This window comes from Oncorhynchus gorbuscha, linkage group LG21 (assembly GCF_021184085.1).
Source record: "Oncorhynchus gorbuscha isolate QuinsamMale2020 ecotype Even-year linkage group LG21, OgorEven_v1.0, whole genome shotgun sequence".
In the NCBI taxonomy this organism is placed as follows: domain Eukaryota; kingdom Metazoa; phylum Chordata; class Actinopteri; order Salmoniformes; family Salmonidae; genus Oncorhynchus; species Oncorhynchus gorbuscha.
This window is the reverse complement of record NC_060193.1, coordinates 13,709,110-13,725,433: the sequence shown is the minus strand read 5'-3', so window position 1 is coordinate 13,725,433 and position 16,324 is coordinate 13,709,110. Positions and strand designations below refer to the sequence as shown.

At 43.0% G+C, this 16,324-nt stretch overlaps 1 protein-coding gene across 2 annotated transcripts; it reads right to left on the bottom strand.

The window, feature by feature from the left end:
* Positions 1 to 3,188: 3,188 nt before the first annotated feature.
* On the bottom strand, positions 3,189 to 15,531 carry LOC124007784 (cerebellin-1-like). Of its 2 annotated transcripts, XM_046318543.1 has the most exons (10): positions 14,597 to 15,531; positions 14,124 to 14,510; positions 10,679 to 10,774; positions 9,474 to 9,707; positions 9,178 to 9,325; positions 9,024 to 9,050; positions 8,632 to 8,816; positions 7,383 to 8,456; positions 5,093 to 5,277; positions 4,543 to 4,671 (listed from the first exon to the last, which is right to left on the bottom strand). In XM_046318543.1, exons 1-8 carry the CDS (start codon positions 14,831 to 14,833, stop codon positions 7,989 to 7,991), a joined length of 1,782 nt encoding a protein of 593 aa, XP_046174499.1. In that variant the 5' UTR covers positions 14,834 to 15,531; the 3' UTR covers positions 4,543 to 4,671; positions 5,093 to 5,277; positions 7,383 to 7,988. The 2 variants fall into 2 exon arrangements, with proteins under 2 accessions (XP_046174500.1, XP_046174499.1); XM_046318544.1 differs by lacking the exons at positions 8,632 to 8,816; positions 9,024 to 9,050; positions 9,178 to 9,325; ... (2 more) ...; positions 14,124 to 14,510; positions 14,597 to 15,531 and adding exons at positions 3,189 to 3,386; positions 3,600 to 3,719 and having other exon boundaries at positions 4,467 to 5,277; positions 7,383 to 7,973.
* Between the last annotated feature and the right edge of the window lie 793 nt (positions 15,532 to 16,324).

The window sequence follows — 16,324 nt, the reverse complement described above, 5'->3', positions numbered from 1 at the left end:
AAGTACAGTTCCCGCTCAGCCCAGTCAAAACTGTTCGCTGCTCTGGCCCCCCAATGGTGGAACAAACTCCCTCACGACGCCAGGACAGCGGAGTCAATCACCACCTTCCGGAGACACCTGAAACCCCACCTCTTTAAGGAATACCTAGGAAAGTAATCCTTCTCACCCCCCCCCCTTAAAAGATTTAGATGCACTATTGTAAAGTGGCTGTTCCACTGGATGTCATAAGGTGAATGCACCAATTTGTAAGTCGCTCTGGATAAGAGCGTCTGCTAAATGACTTAAATGTAAATGTAATAGGCTAATTGACATCATTTGAGTGAATTAGAGTTGTACCTGTGGATGTATTTCAAGGCCTACCTTCAAACTCAGTGTCTCTTTGCTTGACAGAAAAGTATCTATATCCACAGTAAAACGAGTCCTATATCGACATAACCTAAAAGGCAGCTCAGCAAGGAAGAAGCCACTGCTCCAAAACCGCCATAAAAAAGCCAGACTATGGTTTGCATCTGCACATGGGGACAAAGATCATACTTTTTGGAGATATATCCTCTGGTCTGATGAAACAAAAATAGAACTGTTTGGCCATAATGACCATTGTGATGTTTGGAGGAAAAAGGGGGAGGCTTGCAAGCCAAAGAATACCATCCCAACTGTGAAGAACGGGGGTGGCAGCATCATTCTGTGGGGGTGCTTTGCTGGAGGAGGGCCTGGTGCACTTCACAAAATGGATGGTCTCATGAGGATGGAAAATTATGATGATATATTGAAGCAACATCTCAAGACATCAGTCAGGAAGTTAAAGCTTGGTTAAAAATGGGTCTTCCAAATGGACAATGACCCCAAGCAAACATCTAAAGTTGTGACAAAATGGCTTAAGGACAACAAGTCAAGGTATTGGAGTGGCCATCACAAAGCCCTGACCTCTATGCTATAGAAAATTTGTGGTCAGAACTGAAAAAGCGTGTGCGAGCAAGGAGGTCTACAAACCTGACTCAGTTTCAGCAGCTCTGTCAGGAGGAATGGGCCAAAATTCACACAACTTATTGTGGGAAGCTTGTGAAAGGCTACCCAGAACGTTTAATGTGTCAGGACCCGGTTACGAACCCAGGTCTCCGGAGTGAGAAACAGTCACTTAACCAACTGAGCCACGAATAGTCGGCTGAACCCAGAAGATGAGGCAGACACAGCAGTACTTGAGACGGTGTATTTAATGAAGTAAAAAGTGAAGTTCTTCAGGAAAACATGTAACTCCACAACCTCAAAAGGAATCCTACAAGAACAAAGGTAATCCTCCAAGACAAAAAAGGTAAATCCACAAGGTGGAAGGTAAAGCACAAAAAGCCTCAAAAGATACTCAAAAAACAAACAAACAAGAACAAAAAACAGAATTCCACAAGAGAGTCCACCAGGATCACCAAGAGTTCTCAGAGTACTAGGGCTGGGTGCTAACATACAAACACAGAGCAAAGAACAGAGGAAAACAAAGGGTTTAAATACAATCAGGGGAAACGAGGCACAGGTGCAAATAATAATGGGGATCAAGGGAAAACAAAAGATCAAAAGGCACAATGGGGGCATCTAGTGACCAAAAACCAGAACAACCCTGGCCAAATCCTGACATAATGGCAATGCTACCAAATACTAATTGAGTGTATGTACACTGCTGACCCACTGGGAATGTGATGAAAGAAATAAAAGCTGAAATTAATCATTCTCTCTGCTATTATTCTGACATTTCACATTCTTAAAATAAAGTGGTGATCCTAACTGACCAAAGACAGGGAATTTTTACTAGGATTAAATTTCAGGAATTGTGAAAAACTGAGTTTAAATGTATTTGGCTAAGGTGTATGTAAACTTCCGACTTCAACTGTATATCAGTACATATTAAGCTTATAATCTTATATTAACACTTCTATAAACACACACATCTTTAAAGAATAAACCAACACCCCCCCTATATATTCTTACATGCCTCTCATTCGGTATTCAAGCAGCGAGAGGAATTGGTTGTGACAGTGTACGGTATGAAACCCATAGGTTCCTGGCAACACACACACACACACACCTCGCCAAAAATACCATTTGCCGCCGGATCCACCAGGGTGAACTGCAGGAGTCCTTACTCAGACTCCTCCACTCGAAGCGTTGAAGGTGTCCGCACTATTTACAGCACAAACACAAGCACAGCTTTGGAGAAGGTGGAAGTAATCCCTTTCAATTCTGATTCAGAGTTAGATTTGATGTAATCTCCTTAACGGTTGAGGTTATCATAGGGAGCATAGAATCATAGAATCTGATCCTAGATCTGTGGTAAGGTCAACTTCTATTATTCAGTTACAGTGTCACCCTTATGATTACATTTGTGATCTGGGCCTGCATTCATAAAGTATTTCAGAGTAGGGGGGTGGGATGGTTCGATGCCAGCTGCCCATCATTGGGCTACCTGTCATCATCATCTGGCTCCAAGTAGCATTCCTCGGCGACAAGGCCATACCCCAAAACTATACAATAAAATGCCAGATTACATTCTGTCTCTGTTGTTCATTCAGTTAAGCTTGATTGATCTTTACCTACAAAGATTCCTTTGTATTTTATTACCTTTAGAACAATTATTATTTCTATGTAATTATTATTATTATGTCATTATTAGCATTTCATGCATCAAAGGAAGTTGAATACGATCCACAATACATAACTACATAAGCATGACACCTACTGTACGATCTACAGTATCATTCATATGCTGGAGCAGTGTATAGAAAAAAGTCTAACGCAAAATGGTACCATTCAGGATTTTGTGATACAAACTCCTCCTCCTTTGTGATACAAACTCCTCCTTTGTAATACAAAACTCCTCCCCCTTTGTGATACAAACTCCTCCTTTGTAATACAAACTCCTCCTCCTTTGTTATACCAACTCCTTTGTAATACAAAACTCCTCCCCCTTTGTGATACAAACTCCTCCTTTGTAATACAAACTCCTCCTCCTTTGTTATACCAACTCCTCCTCAGTCTGTCTTGTCCTCTATCTCTTTCACATCCTATCCTCTCTCTCTCTCTCTCTATCTCTCACGTCCTCTCTATCTATCCCATCACTCACTTGCTTACCCATCTCTTATTCTCTCACTCCTATCTCCCCACATCCCCCCCCTCTTCTCTCCCTCCCCTTCCCCCATCCCTTCTTACAAAGGAAACACCAGAAACCCAGAGAAGGTGGAGTATTTCCACCCGCCCATCAGGTTCCCTCTCTCCAGTTTGAGATAAGCCTTATCTCCTCTCTCCATGGTGACCAAGCCAGCGTTGGTGGCTGCTTCCCTGGTCACGTCTTGGTCCCCGGCAAAGGCTGAGATGATTGGATGTCCATTTAAAACCAGACTCACCTGAAAGAAAGGGATAGAGGGAGGGGGAGGGGAAAGGGAGGTGGAGGGGTAGAGGGAGAGAGAGCGATATAGAATAGAGAGAGATAGAGGGGGCAGGAGACAAGGAACAAGATTAATCATGGTCTTTCCAATTACCTTAACTTCCTATGCACACCCTGACATTGTTTTGTGTAGGGTGTCAACTTTGTATTTGTGTCCTCGTGTTTGTCTCACCTGAATGGTCTGTCGGTTATAGACCTTGACCACGTTGAAACAGAAACTATAGACTCCTGTTCTAGGCGCCACGAAGATGCTCCGTGCTGGATCAAAATGGCTGCCCACATTCACAAAGATCTGAGAGAGAGAAAGGGAAGGAGAGAGACGGAGAGGGGTGGGGGGAGAAGAAGTAAAGGGGAGAAAGAGAGAGACGGAGAGGGGTGGGGGAGAAGAAGTAAAGGAGAGAAAGAGAGAGACAGAGAGGGGTGGGGGAGGGGGAGAAAAGAAGACGGAGAGGGGTAAAGGAGAGAAAGAGAGAGACGGAGAGGGGTGGGGGAGAAGAAGTAAAGGAGAGAAAGAGAGAGACGGAGAGGGGTGGGGGAGAAGAAGTAAAGGAGAGAAAGAGAGAGACGGAGAGGGGTGGGGGAGAAGAAGTAAAGAGAGAAAGAAGAGATGGAGAGAGGGAGAGGGGAGAAAGAGAGAGTGGGGGGGTGGGGGAGAAGAAGTAAAGGAGAGAAAGAGAGAGACGGAGAGGGGTGGGGGGAGAAGAAGTAAAGGAGAGAAAGAGAGAGACGGAGAGGGGTGGGGGAGAAGAAGTAAAGGAGAGAAAGAGAGAGATGGAGAGGGGTGGGGGAGAAGAAGTAAAGGAGAGAAAGAGAGATGATGGAGAGGGGTGGGGGAGAAGAAGTAAAGGAGAGAGAGACAGAGAGAAAGAGAGAGCGGGCGGAGGCAGAGAGAAAGAGAGAGATGGTGAATTAGTTGGTGTAGCAGTTTACCTTAAGCTCTCATTGACGTACAGTTGGTGGTGAAATGTGTCACTCACTTTTGGCCTGTATAGGTATTCAGTATCCTGGATGTTAATGTTTTATTGTCACACTCACTAACCTGGTCAAAATATATGGTCATAGTACGGTTGCTCATCTCTGAGGGTTCGTGGTTGGTGTTCCTGACAGCGGAGAATGCCACTCGACCAGTCCCCGACCGCACCGACATCCCCAGAGCGTTACCCGAAGGTTCCGATGAGGGTGTGGAGTCACAAACCACCAGGCACTTCCCCTCCAACACGATTGGCTCAGTGTCATTCTGAGCCCTGGCCCTCGGGGGACCAAATTGGAGGAACAGAATTAGTCCAAGGAACAAGGTGGGGCTTACGGACATTATGGGGCGGGGCAAAGATGAACAAGGAAGAGGAAGGCAGTGCATATTGTCTGAAATGGTTGTGAACTCTTGGGTGTTCTGGGGATGTTAGTTTATCTGTTTTGACAATTGAAGATGTCAGTTTCCACACACAGTTTCAGTTTTAAAAAACTATCCTTTGTGAAGATATGACAAATTCCAGTAAACCAATGTCTGTCTTTGCAGTCTTCTTGTCTCAACCACACAGTAATCTGTTAAATCATAGTTTAAATCCTTCCAGAATTTGTGAGAAGGTTGAAACTCAGAGGGTCAATTGATCCAAACCCACTGAATCTGAATAGTGGATGGTAGATGCCCGATCCCTTGGAACCCACCTTTGGGCTGTGGCTTTGATCCAACCCCTCTTGCACCCAAACTTGTCCAGGTCCCCAACCTGTGTTACCAGATTAGTAACACATGTCTGAGTGTTCCAAATGAACAGGTGTCCATCTCTCTCTGTCCCTCTGTCAGTTGGGAGCTGTGGAGTCAGGTGGTCAGGTGGTCCTCCCCAACCTTGACCCTGTAGGAGATAAATACAGTGGGGAGAACAAGTATTTGATACACTGCCGATTTTGCAGGTTTTCCTACTTACAAAGCATGTAGAGGTCTGTAATTTTTATCATAGGTAAGTACACTTCAACTGTGAGAGACGGAATCTAAAACAAAAATCCAGAAAATCACATTGTAATTCATTTGCATTTTATTGCATGACATAAGTATTTGATCACCTACCAACCAGTAATAATTCCAGCTCTCACAGACCTGTTAGTTTTTCTTTAAGAATCCCTCCTGTTCTCCACTCATTACCTGTATTAACTGCACTTGTTTGAACTCGTTACCTGTATAAAAGAACAATACCCCATAATGACGAAGCAAAAACGTTTTTTCTGTTATTAGGTATTTCTGTTTTTTTTTTTTATTATACATTTCCAAAATTACAAAAAAAACTGTTTTTGCTTCGTCACTATGGGGTATTGTGTGTAGATTGATGAGGATTTTTTTTATTGAATCCGTTTTAGAATAAGGCTGTGACTTATCAAAACGTGGAAAAAGTGAAGCCGGTGTTTGGACGATGCAGAGTATTGGCATGGTTTGCCGACCCTCAACTCTTCTCGGGCCTAACCCATGCCAACATATCCTCCAAACACCGGCTTCTCTGGCGTTATCACTTAAATAACCCTTCAGAAGAGAGATTGACAATGAACTCTGATTTACAGAGGAAGATAGTCTATAGTCTTAGAATCATAGTATTCTAAACTGACCCTGGAAGCAGGCCGAAATTAAATGCATTGATGGAATTTATAGTTTGATGTCAGTGTTAAGTAATGATATTAAAGCAGCTTCTAATGAGTAGCATCTACTGTACAGGTTGTATAGATTGAGATATAAGTGAGGGATGTGGAGGAGAGAAGGAGGAGGTTGAAGAAGAAATGAGCTAATGGATTGGCTAGAAGAGATAGAGTGGGAGGGGGGAGGTGGCTGAGGCTATCGAAGCCATCTGGACACAGGAAGAGGGGAGGCAAGGAGGAGGAGAGGGAAGAAGAGGAGGAGAGAGGGAGGAGAGGAGGGGGATGAGAGGAATGCATCATCACTACTGAGCAACCATCTGTGGGATACACACTCCCATCAATATAAATATTGAAATATATATATATATATATATATATATATATATATATATATATATATATATATATATAAATATATCACTAGCCACTTTAAACAATGCTACCTTATATAATGTTACTTACCCTACATTATTCATCTCATATGCATACGTATGTACTGTACTCTACATCATCGACTGCATCCTTATGTAATACATGTATCACTAGCCACTTTAACTATGCCACTTTGTTTACTTTGTCTACATACTCATCTCATATGTATATACTGTACTCGATACCATCTACTGTATGCTGCTCTGTACCATCACTCATTCATATATCCTTATGTACATATTCTTTATCCCCTTACACTGTGTATAAGACAGTAGTTTTGGAATTGTTAGTTAGATTACTTGTTGGTTATCACTGCATTGTCGGAACTAGAAGCACAAGCATTTCGCTACACTCGCATTAACATCTGCTAACCACGTGTATGTGACAAATAAAATTAGATTTGATTTGATTTGATCACATACACACATGCGCACATGCGCACACACACACACACACACACACAGTATAGTGCCGCACACATAATTTTGTGTGTATTCAAGCATGTAGGAAATTCCATATATTCATGTATATATGAAATTGCACCAAACTGCATCCACTGGTCTATATTAGTAATGTCCTTGGAACTTAATGGATTGTAAAGATAATATCTGGGTGACTTTATCTGACTCCACCATAGAAGTACATTGTTTAAAAACATACAAATGTACAATCCTAGAGAAGGCTACTTGCACCTTGGGGAAAAGTCTCTTTATTCACAAAGTGAGTTTATTACATAAAGATGTTAATCAAACAGAGCAGTAAAGTGACAGAAATATGCTATTATGATCATAACAATAATGTCTTCAAAAACATTTTCCCCACATTACCAATTTTGATCAAATTAAGGATACAACATTGGGAATTAAAATGTTACAACAGTTGAAATCTAAATCTTAAATCTTACCTTTGCAATAAATTGTATTTCTATGTTTTCATGTAGCAATGAGGAAGTTACTCCTTTTTCTGTTTCTTTTCTCTCACTTTTCCCTCCCTGTCTAGCATTCTCTTCAATCTCACATGCTTTCTACACCCCACCCTCCCGCTCTCTCACACCTCTCTGTCTCTCTCCCTCCTTTCCTCACTCTCCTTTCCCTCTTTCTAACCCTGCTCTCTTTCTCTCTCAGGGAACCCCTGTGTTCGAACAGACATGAAATCATATCACATACACGAGCATCACATACACGAGCATCACATACACGAGCATCACATACACGAGCATCACATACAACGTCTGTTTTGTTTTGCCCGTAACCACCTACCTGTTCTACACTCCTCCCTTTTCTCTCTCTATCCTCTCATTTCTTTCTTTCTCCTCAAAATGTAGAAAGCTAGTAAGAAAACAATCTCAAGGTGAGATTGCGCAATAAGCTATGAAATATAAGAATCAATTCTACCAAATCTGGATACAAAATCATAATTTAACTCTTATGCTTATGTCATTGGTTCTGTCCATCAACACAGGTAGTATTTTTCAGAAGTATCTCTCAAAGTCCCTTGTCAGATAACAGCCTCAGAAGTGTTGCGAAACAGAGCCAACAGATGATTGACGGCTCCTCCCAGCCAACGCCAGAGCCGCGGGCGGGATATTAGACCTCGCAACTTCCTGTATAGGCCCCGCCTCCCCTTCCACAGAACAGATAACCAATGGGGCAGTGTTCTTCCCGTCGTCATGGAGACAGGGGTTAAAATACGGATACAGTGTCTCAGTGAAGCCACATCCCCTGTAACTATAAATATGAGCCTTCGCCTCCATATTGTAAAAGGAGACCAATCCCTCCTCGAAATCCACAAACACCCCAACCTTCCGCGGCTTCTTTCTCAGGTGAAGGGGGACAGATGGCCCGGCACATGCGCTAAGATGGCTGCCTTTCCTCCGGCACACAGCCCAGTAGCCTTGGTCCGGCCTCACCGTGACACTCCCCTTCCTGTTGACAGACTCTTTAGCCACGCCCACATCCCAGTCTGTCTTGTCGCCCACCTGAAGAGCAGGGGTAGACAGACAGCAGTTCAATTTAAAATGTTTCTTCTCCCTGCACTGTAATGTTGAGAGGGAGAGTCATGCCTATTCTCATACAACATTCATAGTATTTTTGGTTGCGCCAAAGCTCATGTTGGTTAGTTTAGATTAGTTTGCTTTTTAAATCATCACCTACCTGGACTACCCAGTAGTGCCTCCCGGTGGCAAAGCCTTGCTTTCCCAGCACACAGACGCAGGAGTCAAACCTCCGAGGGTCAGCAGGAAGGGAGTGGTTCTGCTGGTATCCCAGACTCACCTGCTTCCCATCGGAGGACAGGACGAGCCACGAGGCGGCTGTGACTGGATCCAGAGTGACGTCCACTGTGGAAGGTCAAAGTTATTGTACTTAAGTTATGTAAGTTAAATGTAAGATATGTATGTTTTGAAATATGATATTTCAATGGTATGTACTTGAGTCATAATCTTATTTACACAATAATGTATCAATTGATTAATTGATTGATTGGCTAATTTATTGACTGATTAAATGATTAATTCATTCATTTACACACACACGCATTGACTCACCTGCATATTGCTGGGTTCTCCTCAGCTCTGGAATAAGAATGAATAAGTGTTAACAATAAAAATGCAATAAAAACCTTGTTGCCCTAGTTACAACATGAGTGAATATAGCATATAATATATGCTTAATATATATTACAGCAGTAAATATACTAACCCGCTTCACATAATCTATTTTCGAAGTCTCTGCAGGTGTCCACAAGCTGAGACATAGCAGCCCTCACAGTATCCACACATAGATCGGAGTATACACTGATCTCAGACCAGTCCTTGGTGGGTGGAGGAGTGGAGAGAGAGGGAAAACTCTACAAAAGAGTATAACATTCAATTAAAATGAATTAAATTAGATTCAAATGTATTTATCCCCTCAGAGTGGAAATTAAGAAAGGCAGGGTCATTGTACAACATCACATGTTATATCAATGTGTCAGTATTAAGATAAATGACATTGACCTGTAGGAAGTGGAGCTGGTCCTCTGTGTGTGAGAGCTGCTCCAGCTCAGTGCTTCTTCTCTGTAGTTCAATGATTTCCCGCTCCAGCTCATTGATGAGCCCTTCAGCGCGCCTCTCTGCTGCTTTCTGCTTCTTCTCAATCACCTCGATGAGCTCAGCCTGGCTTCTCTTGATGGAGCATACCAGTTTGCTAAAGACTAGTACACTGCCCTCAATCTCCTTTTCAGCACTTATCTACAAGACCAAACAAAGGAAAAAATAATTTAATATTAAAGGCAATGGTTTTGAATGAATTGTCTTGCTAATGTATATTCATAAAAAACAAACATATTGATTAAATAAAACTGCAGAGGACCCAGAGTTGACCCCTGGAGTACACCACATAGATGAAAACAATAACAGTCAGGATGCTTATCATAAGAACTCACTCTACTGACAAAGTGTCCCGATCCTTAAGAGGTTTTAAAGGTGCTACATGTAGAATGTTTCACCCATGTGGAAGCTAGGTGACTTGCAACAACTCTTCAGCTGGATATAAACAAATCTTCCACCTCCCCTGCATTCAATTTCCCCGCAACAAAGTGGAGAGGTTAGTGCTATCCGATATCGCAAGGATCCCAAATAGCATGAACCATGGTGGAGACTACTTTAATTTCAAACAAGCATAAAAACAATATTTTTGGTTATGGAAAATATATTTCACGGTGATTTAGATACTATAATGATTGCCTACATTATTTAGTCCTTGTGTTCTCACCTAAACTGAAATTGAGTGAAGAGTGCCAAATTCTAGCAACCAGGAAATGACAGAGTGATTTCTACATTGGCCGCTTGCCCCAGTCTTCCATTGTTCGTTGTACTTGTGGCGTAGATGACTACACCTTTTAGTGACACCGATGTAAGAGGGGAGGGTGAAATTTTCCCATCTTGAGAACAGAAGCAAGTCTGGCATTTGTTGTCAAATAGAGAGTGTATATTTTAGAATTTTGTGTTGGCCCAAAATCATTTTTGGTTAAAAAAATATTGTGAAACACTATCATTCCACTATTACTACAGATGTATTATTGACATTTTCTTAAATTACAATGCAAATACTCTACATGTAGCTCCTTTAAAAACAGTTTGAAATATTACAAATTCAGAGGACCCAGAGTTGAGCCTTGGGGTACCCCTCAACAGTCAGGATGCTTATCCTAAGAACTCACTTTGCTGAGCTCCACTGAGTGTTTGATCTCATCCATCTTCCTCAGTCTGTCCTGAACCATCTTCAACAGATCTCCTTCAGTCTTCTTCATCTGAGTCTGTGAAGAAAAAACTGTAGGACTGGTCTGCAAAACTTTGATACAAGACACAATTTGGTAACACTATATTTAAAGCCTGCAGGCATTATTTTTTATTATGAACTAGGTGGTTCAAACCCTGAATGCTGATTGGCTGACCAAGGGTATGACAAAATAGGTATTTTTACTGCTCTAATTACATCGTTAAGCAATTTATAATAGCAAAAATGCACCTCAGGGGGTTGTGGTATATGGCCAATACACCACGACTAAGGGCTGTATCCAGGCACTCTGAGTTGCGTCTTGCCAAAGAATGGCCTTAGCCGTGGTATTTTGGCCATACACCATACCCCCACAGGCGTTTTTGATTAAATATAATATGTAAGGCTTATTTTACAGTAGTAGTCAAAAGTTTGGACACACCTATTCATTCAAGGGTTTTTCTTTATTTATACTATGTTCTACATTCTACTCTCAACCAGCATCATGAGGTAGTCACCTGGAATGCATTTCAATTAACAGGTGTGCCTTATTAAAAGTACATTTGTGGAATTTCTTTCCTTCTTAATGAGTTTGTGCCAATCATTTGTGTCGTGACAAGGTAGGGGTGGTATACAGAATATAGCCCTATTTGGTAAAAAACTAAGTCTATATTACAGCAATAAAAGCTCAAACAAGCAACGAGAAATGACAGTCCATCATGACTTTAAGACATGAAGGTCAATCAATCCGGAACATTTCAGGAACTTTGAAAGTTTCTTCAAGTAGAGTCGCAAAAACCATCAAGTGCTATGATGAAACTGGCTCTCACGAGGACCACCACAGGAAAGGAAGACCCAGAGTTACCTCTGCCTCAGAGGATAATCAACAAGCTATGGACCCTGGGACTTAAAATCTCCCTCTGCAACTGGATCGTGGACTTCCTGACGGGCCTTCCCCAGGTGGTAAGGGTAGGTAACAATACATTCGCCCTGCTGATCCTCAACACAGGGGCCCTTCAGGGGTGCGTGTTCAGTCCCCTCTTATACTCCCTGTTCACTCATGACTGCATGGCTAGGAACGCCTCCAACACCATCATTAGGTTTGCAGATGACACAACAGTGATCACTGACAATGATGGGAGCCTATAGGGAGGAGGTCACAGACCTGACCGTGTAGTGCCAGGACAACAACCACTCCCTCAACGTAATCAAGACAAAGGAGATGATTGAGGACTACAGGAAAAGGAGGCCCGAGCACGCGCCCATTCTCATCGATGGGGCTTTAGGGGAGCAGGTTGAGAACTTCAAGTTCCTTGGTGTCCACATCAAAAACAAACTAACATTGTCCAAGCACACCAAGACAGTCGTGAAGAGGGCATGACAAAACCTATTCCCCTTCAGGAGACTGAAAAGATTTGGCATGGGTCCTCAGATCCTCAAAAGGTTCTACAGCTGCACCATCGAGAGCATCCTGACAAGTTGCATCACTGCCTGGTATGGCAACTGCTCAGCCTCCGACCGCCAGGCACTACAGAGGGTAGTGCGCATGGCCCAATACATCACTGGGGCAAAGATTCCTGCCATCCAGGACCTCTATACCAGGCGGTGTCAGAGGAAGGCCTTGAAAAGACTCCAGCTACCCTAGTCATAGACTGTTCTCTCTGCTACCGCTCGGCAAGCAGTACCGGAGCGCCAAGTCTAGGTCCAAGAGGACTCTAAACAACTTCTACACATTTACTCTGTACCGATACCCCCTGTATATAGTCTATTGTTATTTTACTGCTGCTCTTTATTTACTTATTCCTTTTATTTTTATTCTTATCAATATTTTTTAAACTGCATTGTTTGTTAGGGACTTGTAAGTAATCATTTCACTTGCTGTATTCGGCACATGTGACTAATACAATTTGATTTCATTCGATAAGTTCAGTAGAGTTACTAGCCTCATAAATTGCAGCCTAAATAAATGCTTCACAGAGTTCACACATCTCAGCATCAACTGTTCAGAGGACACTGTGAATTAGGCCTTCATGGTCGAATTGCTGCAAAGTGTTAGATTCTGGGTTAAACTTGGAACATTGTTATACTCGGAAGTATAGTGTCTAAGGAAGTGAAGGAGACTGGTTTTACATCAGAAGTTAATGGTTATCTGTAGGAACCAGATGGCTTTGGAATGTGTTGGGTCACAGGAAGTCACAGGATTGCTATAGGGGATACGGGTGGAGATCTTTGGATTTGGCCTCAAGAGGGTTGAGGTCAGGTCAGATACTCTTAAGGGAGAAACAATGGTTTATTATCCTATCACTTCATCTTCCTGTGGGACCATAACAGATGCAAGGATTGGAGAGAAGGATGAGTGACTAAATTGGAATATATATATATATATATATATACTTTTGGTGGTGGAAACATGTGTTGTCTGAATGCAGCTGTATTGACTCTCTGGGCAGAATAAACTTGGTTACGCTTTCATAAATATCCGTTCAGGTTTTACTCTGAGAATTGAACCTAACAAAAGAAACCAGTACTAAAGTACACCAATAAGAAGAAGAGATTTGCTTGGGCCAAGAAACACGAGCAACGGACATTAGACCTGTGTAAATCTGTCCTTCGGTCTGATGAGTCTAAATTTGAGATTTTTGGTTCCAACCACTGTGTGACTGTGAGACACAGAGTAGGTGAATGGATGATCTCTGTGTGTGTGACTTCCACCGTGAGGCATAGAGGAGGAGGTGTGATGGAGTGGTGGTGCTTTCGCGGTGACACTGTCAGTGATTTATTTAGAATTCAAGGCACACTTAAACAGTATGGCTACCACAGCATTCTTCAGTGATAGGCCATCCCATCTGGTTTGCGTTTAGTGGGACTATCATTTGTTTTTCAACAGGACAATGAACCAACACACCTCCAGGCTGTATAAAGACTATTTGACCAAGAAGGAAAGTGATGGAGTGCTGCATCAGATGACCTGGCCTCCACAAACAGCCGACCTCAACCCAATTGAGATGGTTTGGGATGAGTTGGACCGCAAAGTGAAGAACAACCTGCCAACAGTGCTCAGCATATGTGGGAACTCCTTCAAGACTGTTGGAAAAGCATTCCAGGTGAAGCTGGTTGAGAGAATGCCAAGACTGTACAAAGCTGTCATCAAGGTAAAAGGGTGGCCACTTTGAAGAATCTCAAATGTAAAATATATTTGGATTTGTTTAACACTTTTTTGGTTACCATAATTCCATATGTGTTATTTCATAGTGTTGATGTCTTCACTATTATTCTACAATGTAGAAAATAGTAAAAAATAAAGAAAAACCCTTGAATGAGTAGGCATGTCCAAACTTATGACTGGTACTTTGTGTTATGCTTCCCTATGTAGGACATGTTCAACTTACCCTCATCTTCTTGCTCTCTCTCTCCATTGGGATAGTGTTGTGGCCCTTGTGGTCAGTATCATTGCATCTCACACACACCGGTGTCTGGTCCATCCTACAGAACAGCTCCAGGGGCCTCTCGTGCTTCCGGCACAGGCCTCGCGTGGCGAAGGTTGCTGGGTCCGTCAGCCTGTGCCTCTGGAGGGCCGGCTCTCTCTGGTGAGGCCCCAGGTGGTTCTCGCAGTACGACCCCTGACACACCAGACAGGACTTAACAGCTCTCTGCTTCGTCCCGGTACAGACATCGCAGGAAACTGCATCTGGCTCAGGACCGAGCCCTGGTGAACACTGTGACGCTAATACTCCTATGTCTTGATAATCGCCTTCATCTGCCTGCTGGGCTTTGACCTTTATAATATATATCATATAAATAATAATATAAATATTATATTGTAATAGTATAATATATACACCTAATATATGCCATACATCACCTTTAGGGACCTCTGGAAGTGCTCAGTGATGTCCTTAAAAACGTGATTGATGCGTAGCTCTGGCCGACGGCGGAAGCTCTCCTTGCAGAGGGGGCACTCGAAGCGCTCGCGGGTGTCCCAGTAGCTTTTGATGCAGGTCAGGCAGAAGTTGTGACCACACGGGATGGACACGGGGTTGGTGAAGATGTCCAGGCAGATACAGCACAGAAACTGCTCCTCAGACATGAGGGAAGCCATGCCTTCAACAAGACAGAATCGACTGTTTTTAACAGAGCACTTCACCACTTTTCATCATACATATTTTCACAAATGTAGACACCAGAGGAGGCTGGTGAGGGGAGAAGGGCTCATAATAATGAATGGAATGGAGCTAATTGAAGGGTATCAAATACATGGAAACCAGGTGATGTGTTTGAGACCATTCCATTGATTCCTTTGCAGCCATTACTATGAGACTATCCTCCCCATTTAAAGTGCCACCACTGGTAGACACTGGTATGGTGCTGGAGAATGAATGTTTAAAAGTAGTGCCGTGTCCCTTTATGTACAGGAATCCTAAAAGCTTGGAATTTAATTTAGTGTGTTTGATTATCCCAAGGACGGAGACAAAGAAGTCAAAGGAGAGTAATGTGAAACAAAGCAGATACTTTTATACAAACGGAAGCCATGCCCTTGGAGAAAGTTACAGGAACCAGGAACCAAGTAAACAAGATTTTTCTCTGTTACATCATCTTTTATGTATCTTTTTGCATATAAACAATTATGTTAAATGAACCTGGACCTGAACCAGTTTCTTTATTTGCATAAGATGTGTTCTTCTGTGACTACTAAACAACAACCAAATGAACCTGACAGGAACATTTACTGAAAATGTCATGCAGGTGAAAGAGGACCCAAAAGCGACTTGGCGAAAACAGAGTCTTTAATCCAGTAAAGTAAATACAATCAAAAAACACAACTTTCACTCGAAATGACGAGGACAAACTGGTGACTCGATCTTGAACAGCAGGTGAACAGCAGGTTGCCTCGGGAAGGCACTTGAACCAAACAGACTCAGACACCTGCTCACCACGCAGCATCTGAGGAAAACACGACACGACAGGGCGATACACAAACACAACACGGTGAATTCTAGACAAGGAACCGACAGGGCAGAAACGAATAACAAGGAGAGAAATAGGGACTCTAATCAGGGAAAAGGATCGGGAACAGGTGTGGGAAGACTAAATGATGATTAGGGGAATAGGAACAGCTGGGAGCAGGAACGGAACGATAGAGAGAAGAGAGAGCGAGAGAGTGAGAGAGGGAGGGGGAGAGAGAGGGATAGAAAGAGGGAAAGAACCTAATAAGACCAGCAGAGGGAAACGAATAGAATGGGAAGCACAGGGACAAGACAAGATAATAAATGACAAAACATGACAGTACCCCCCCACTCACCGAGCGCCTCCTGGCGCACTCGAGGAGGAATCCTGGCGGCAACGGAGGAAATCATCAATGAGTGAACGGTCCAGCACGTCCCGAGACGGAACCCAACTCCTCTCCTCAGGACCGTAACCCTCCCAATCCACTAAGTATTGGTGACCCCGTCCCCGAACGCATGTCCATGATCTTATGTACCTTGTAAATAGGTGCGCTCTCGACAAGGACGGGAGGGGGAGGGAAGACGAACGGGGGTGCGAAGAAAGGGCTTGACACAGGAGACATGGAAGACAGGATGGACGCGACGAA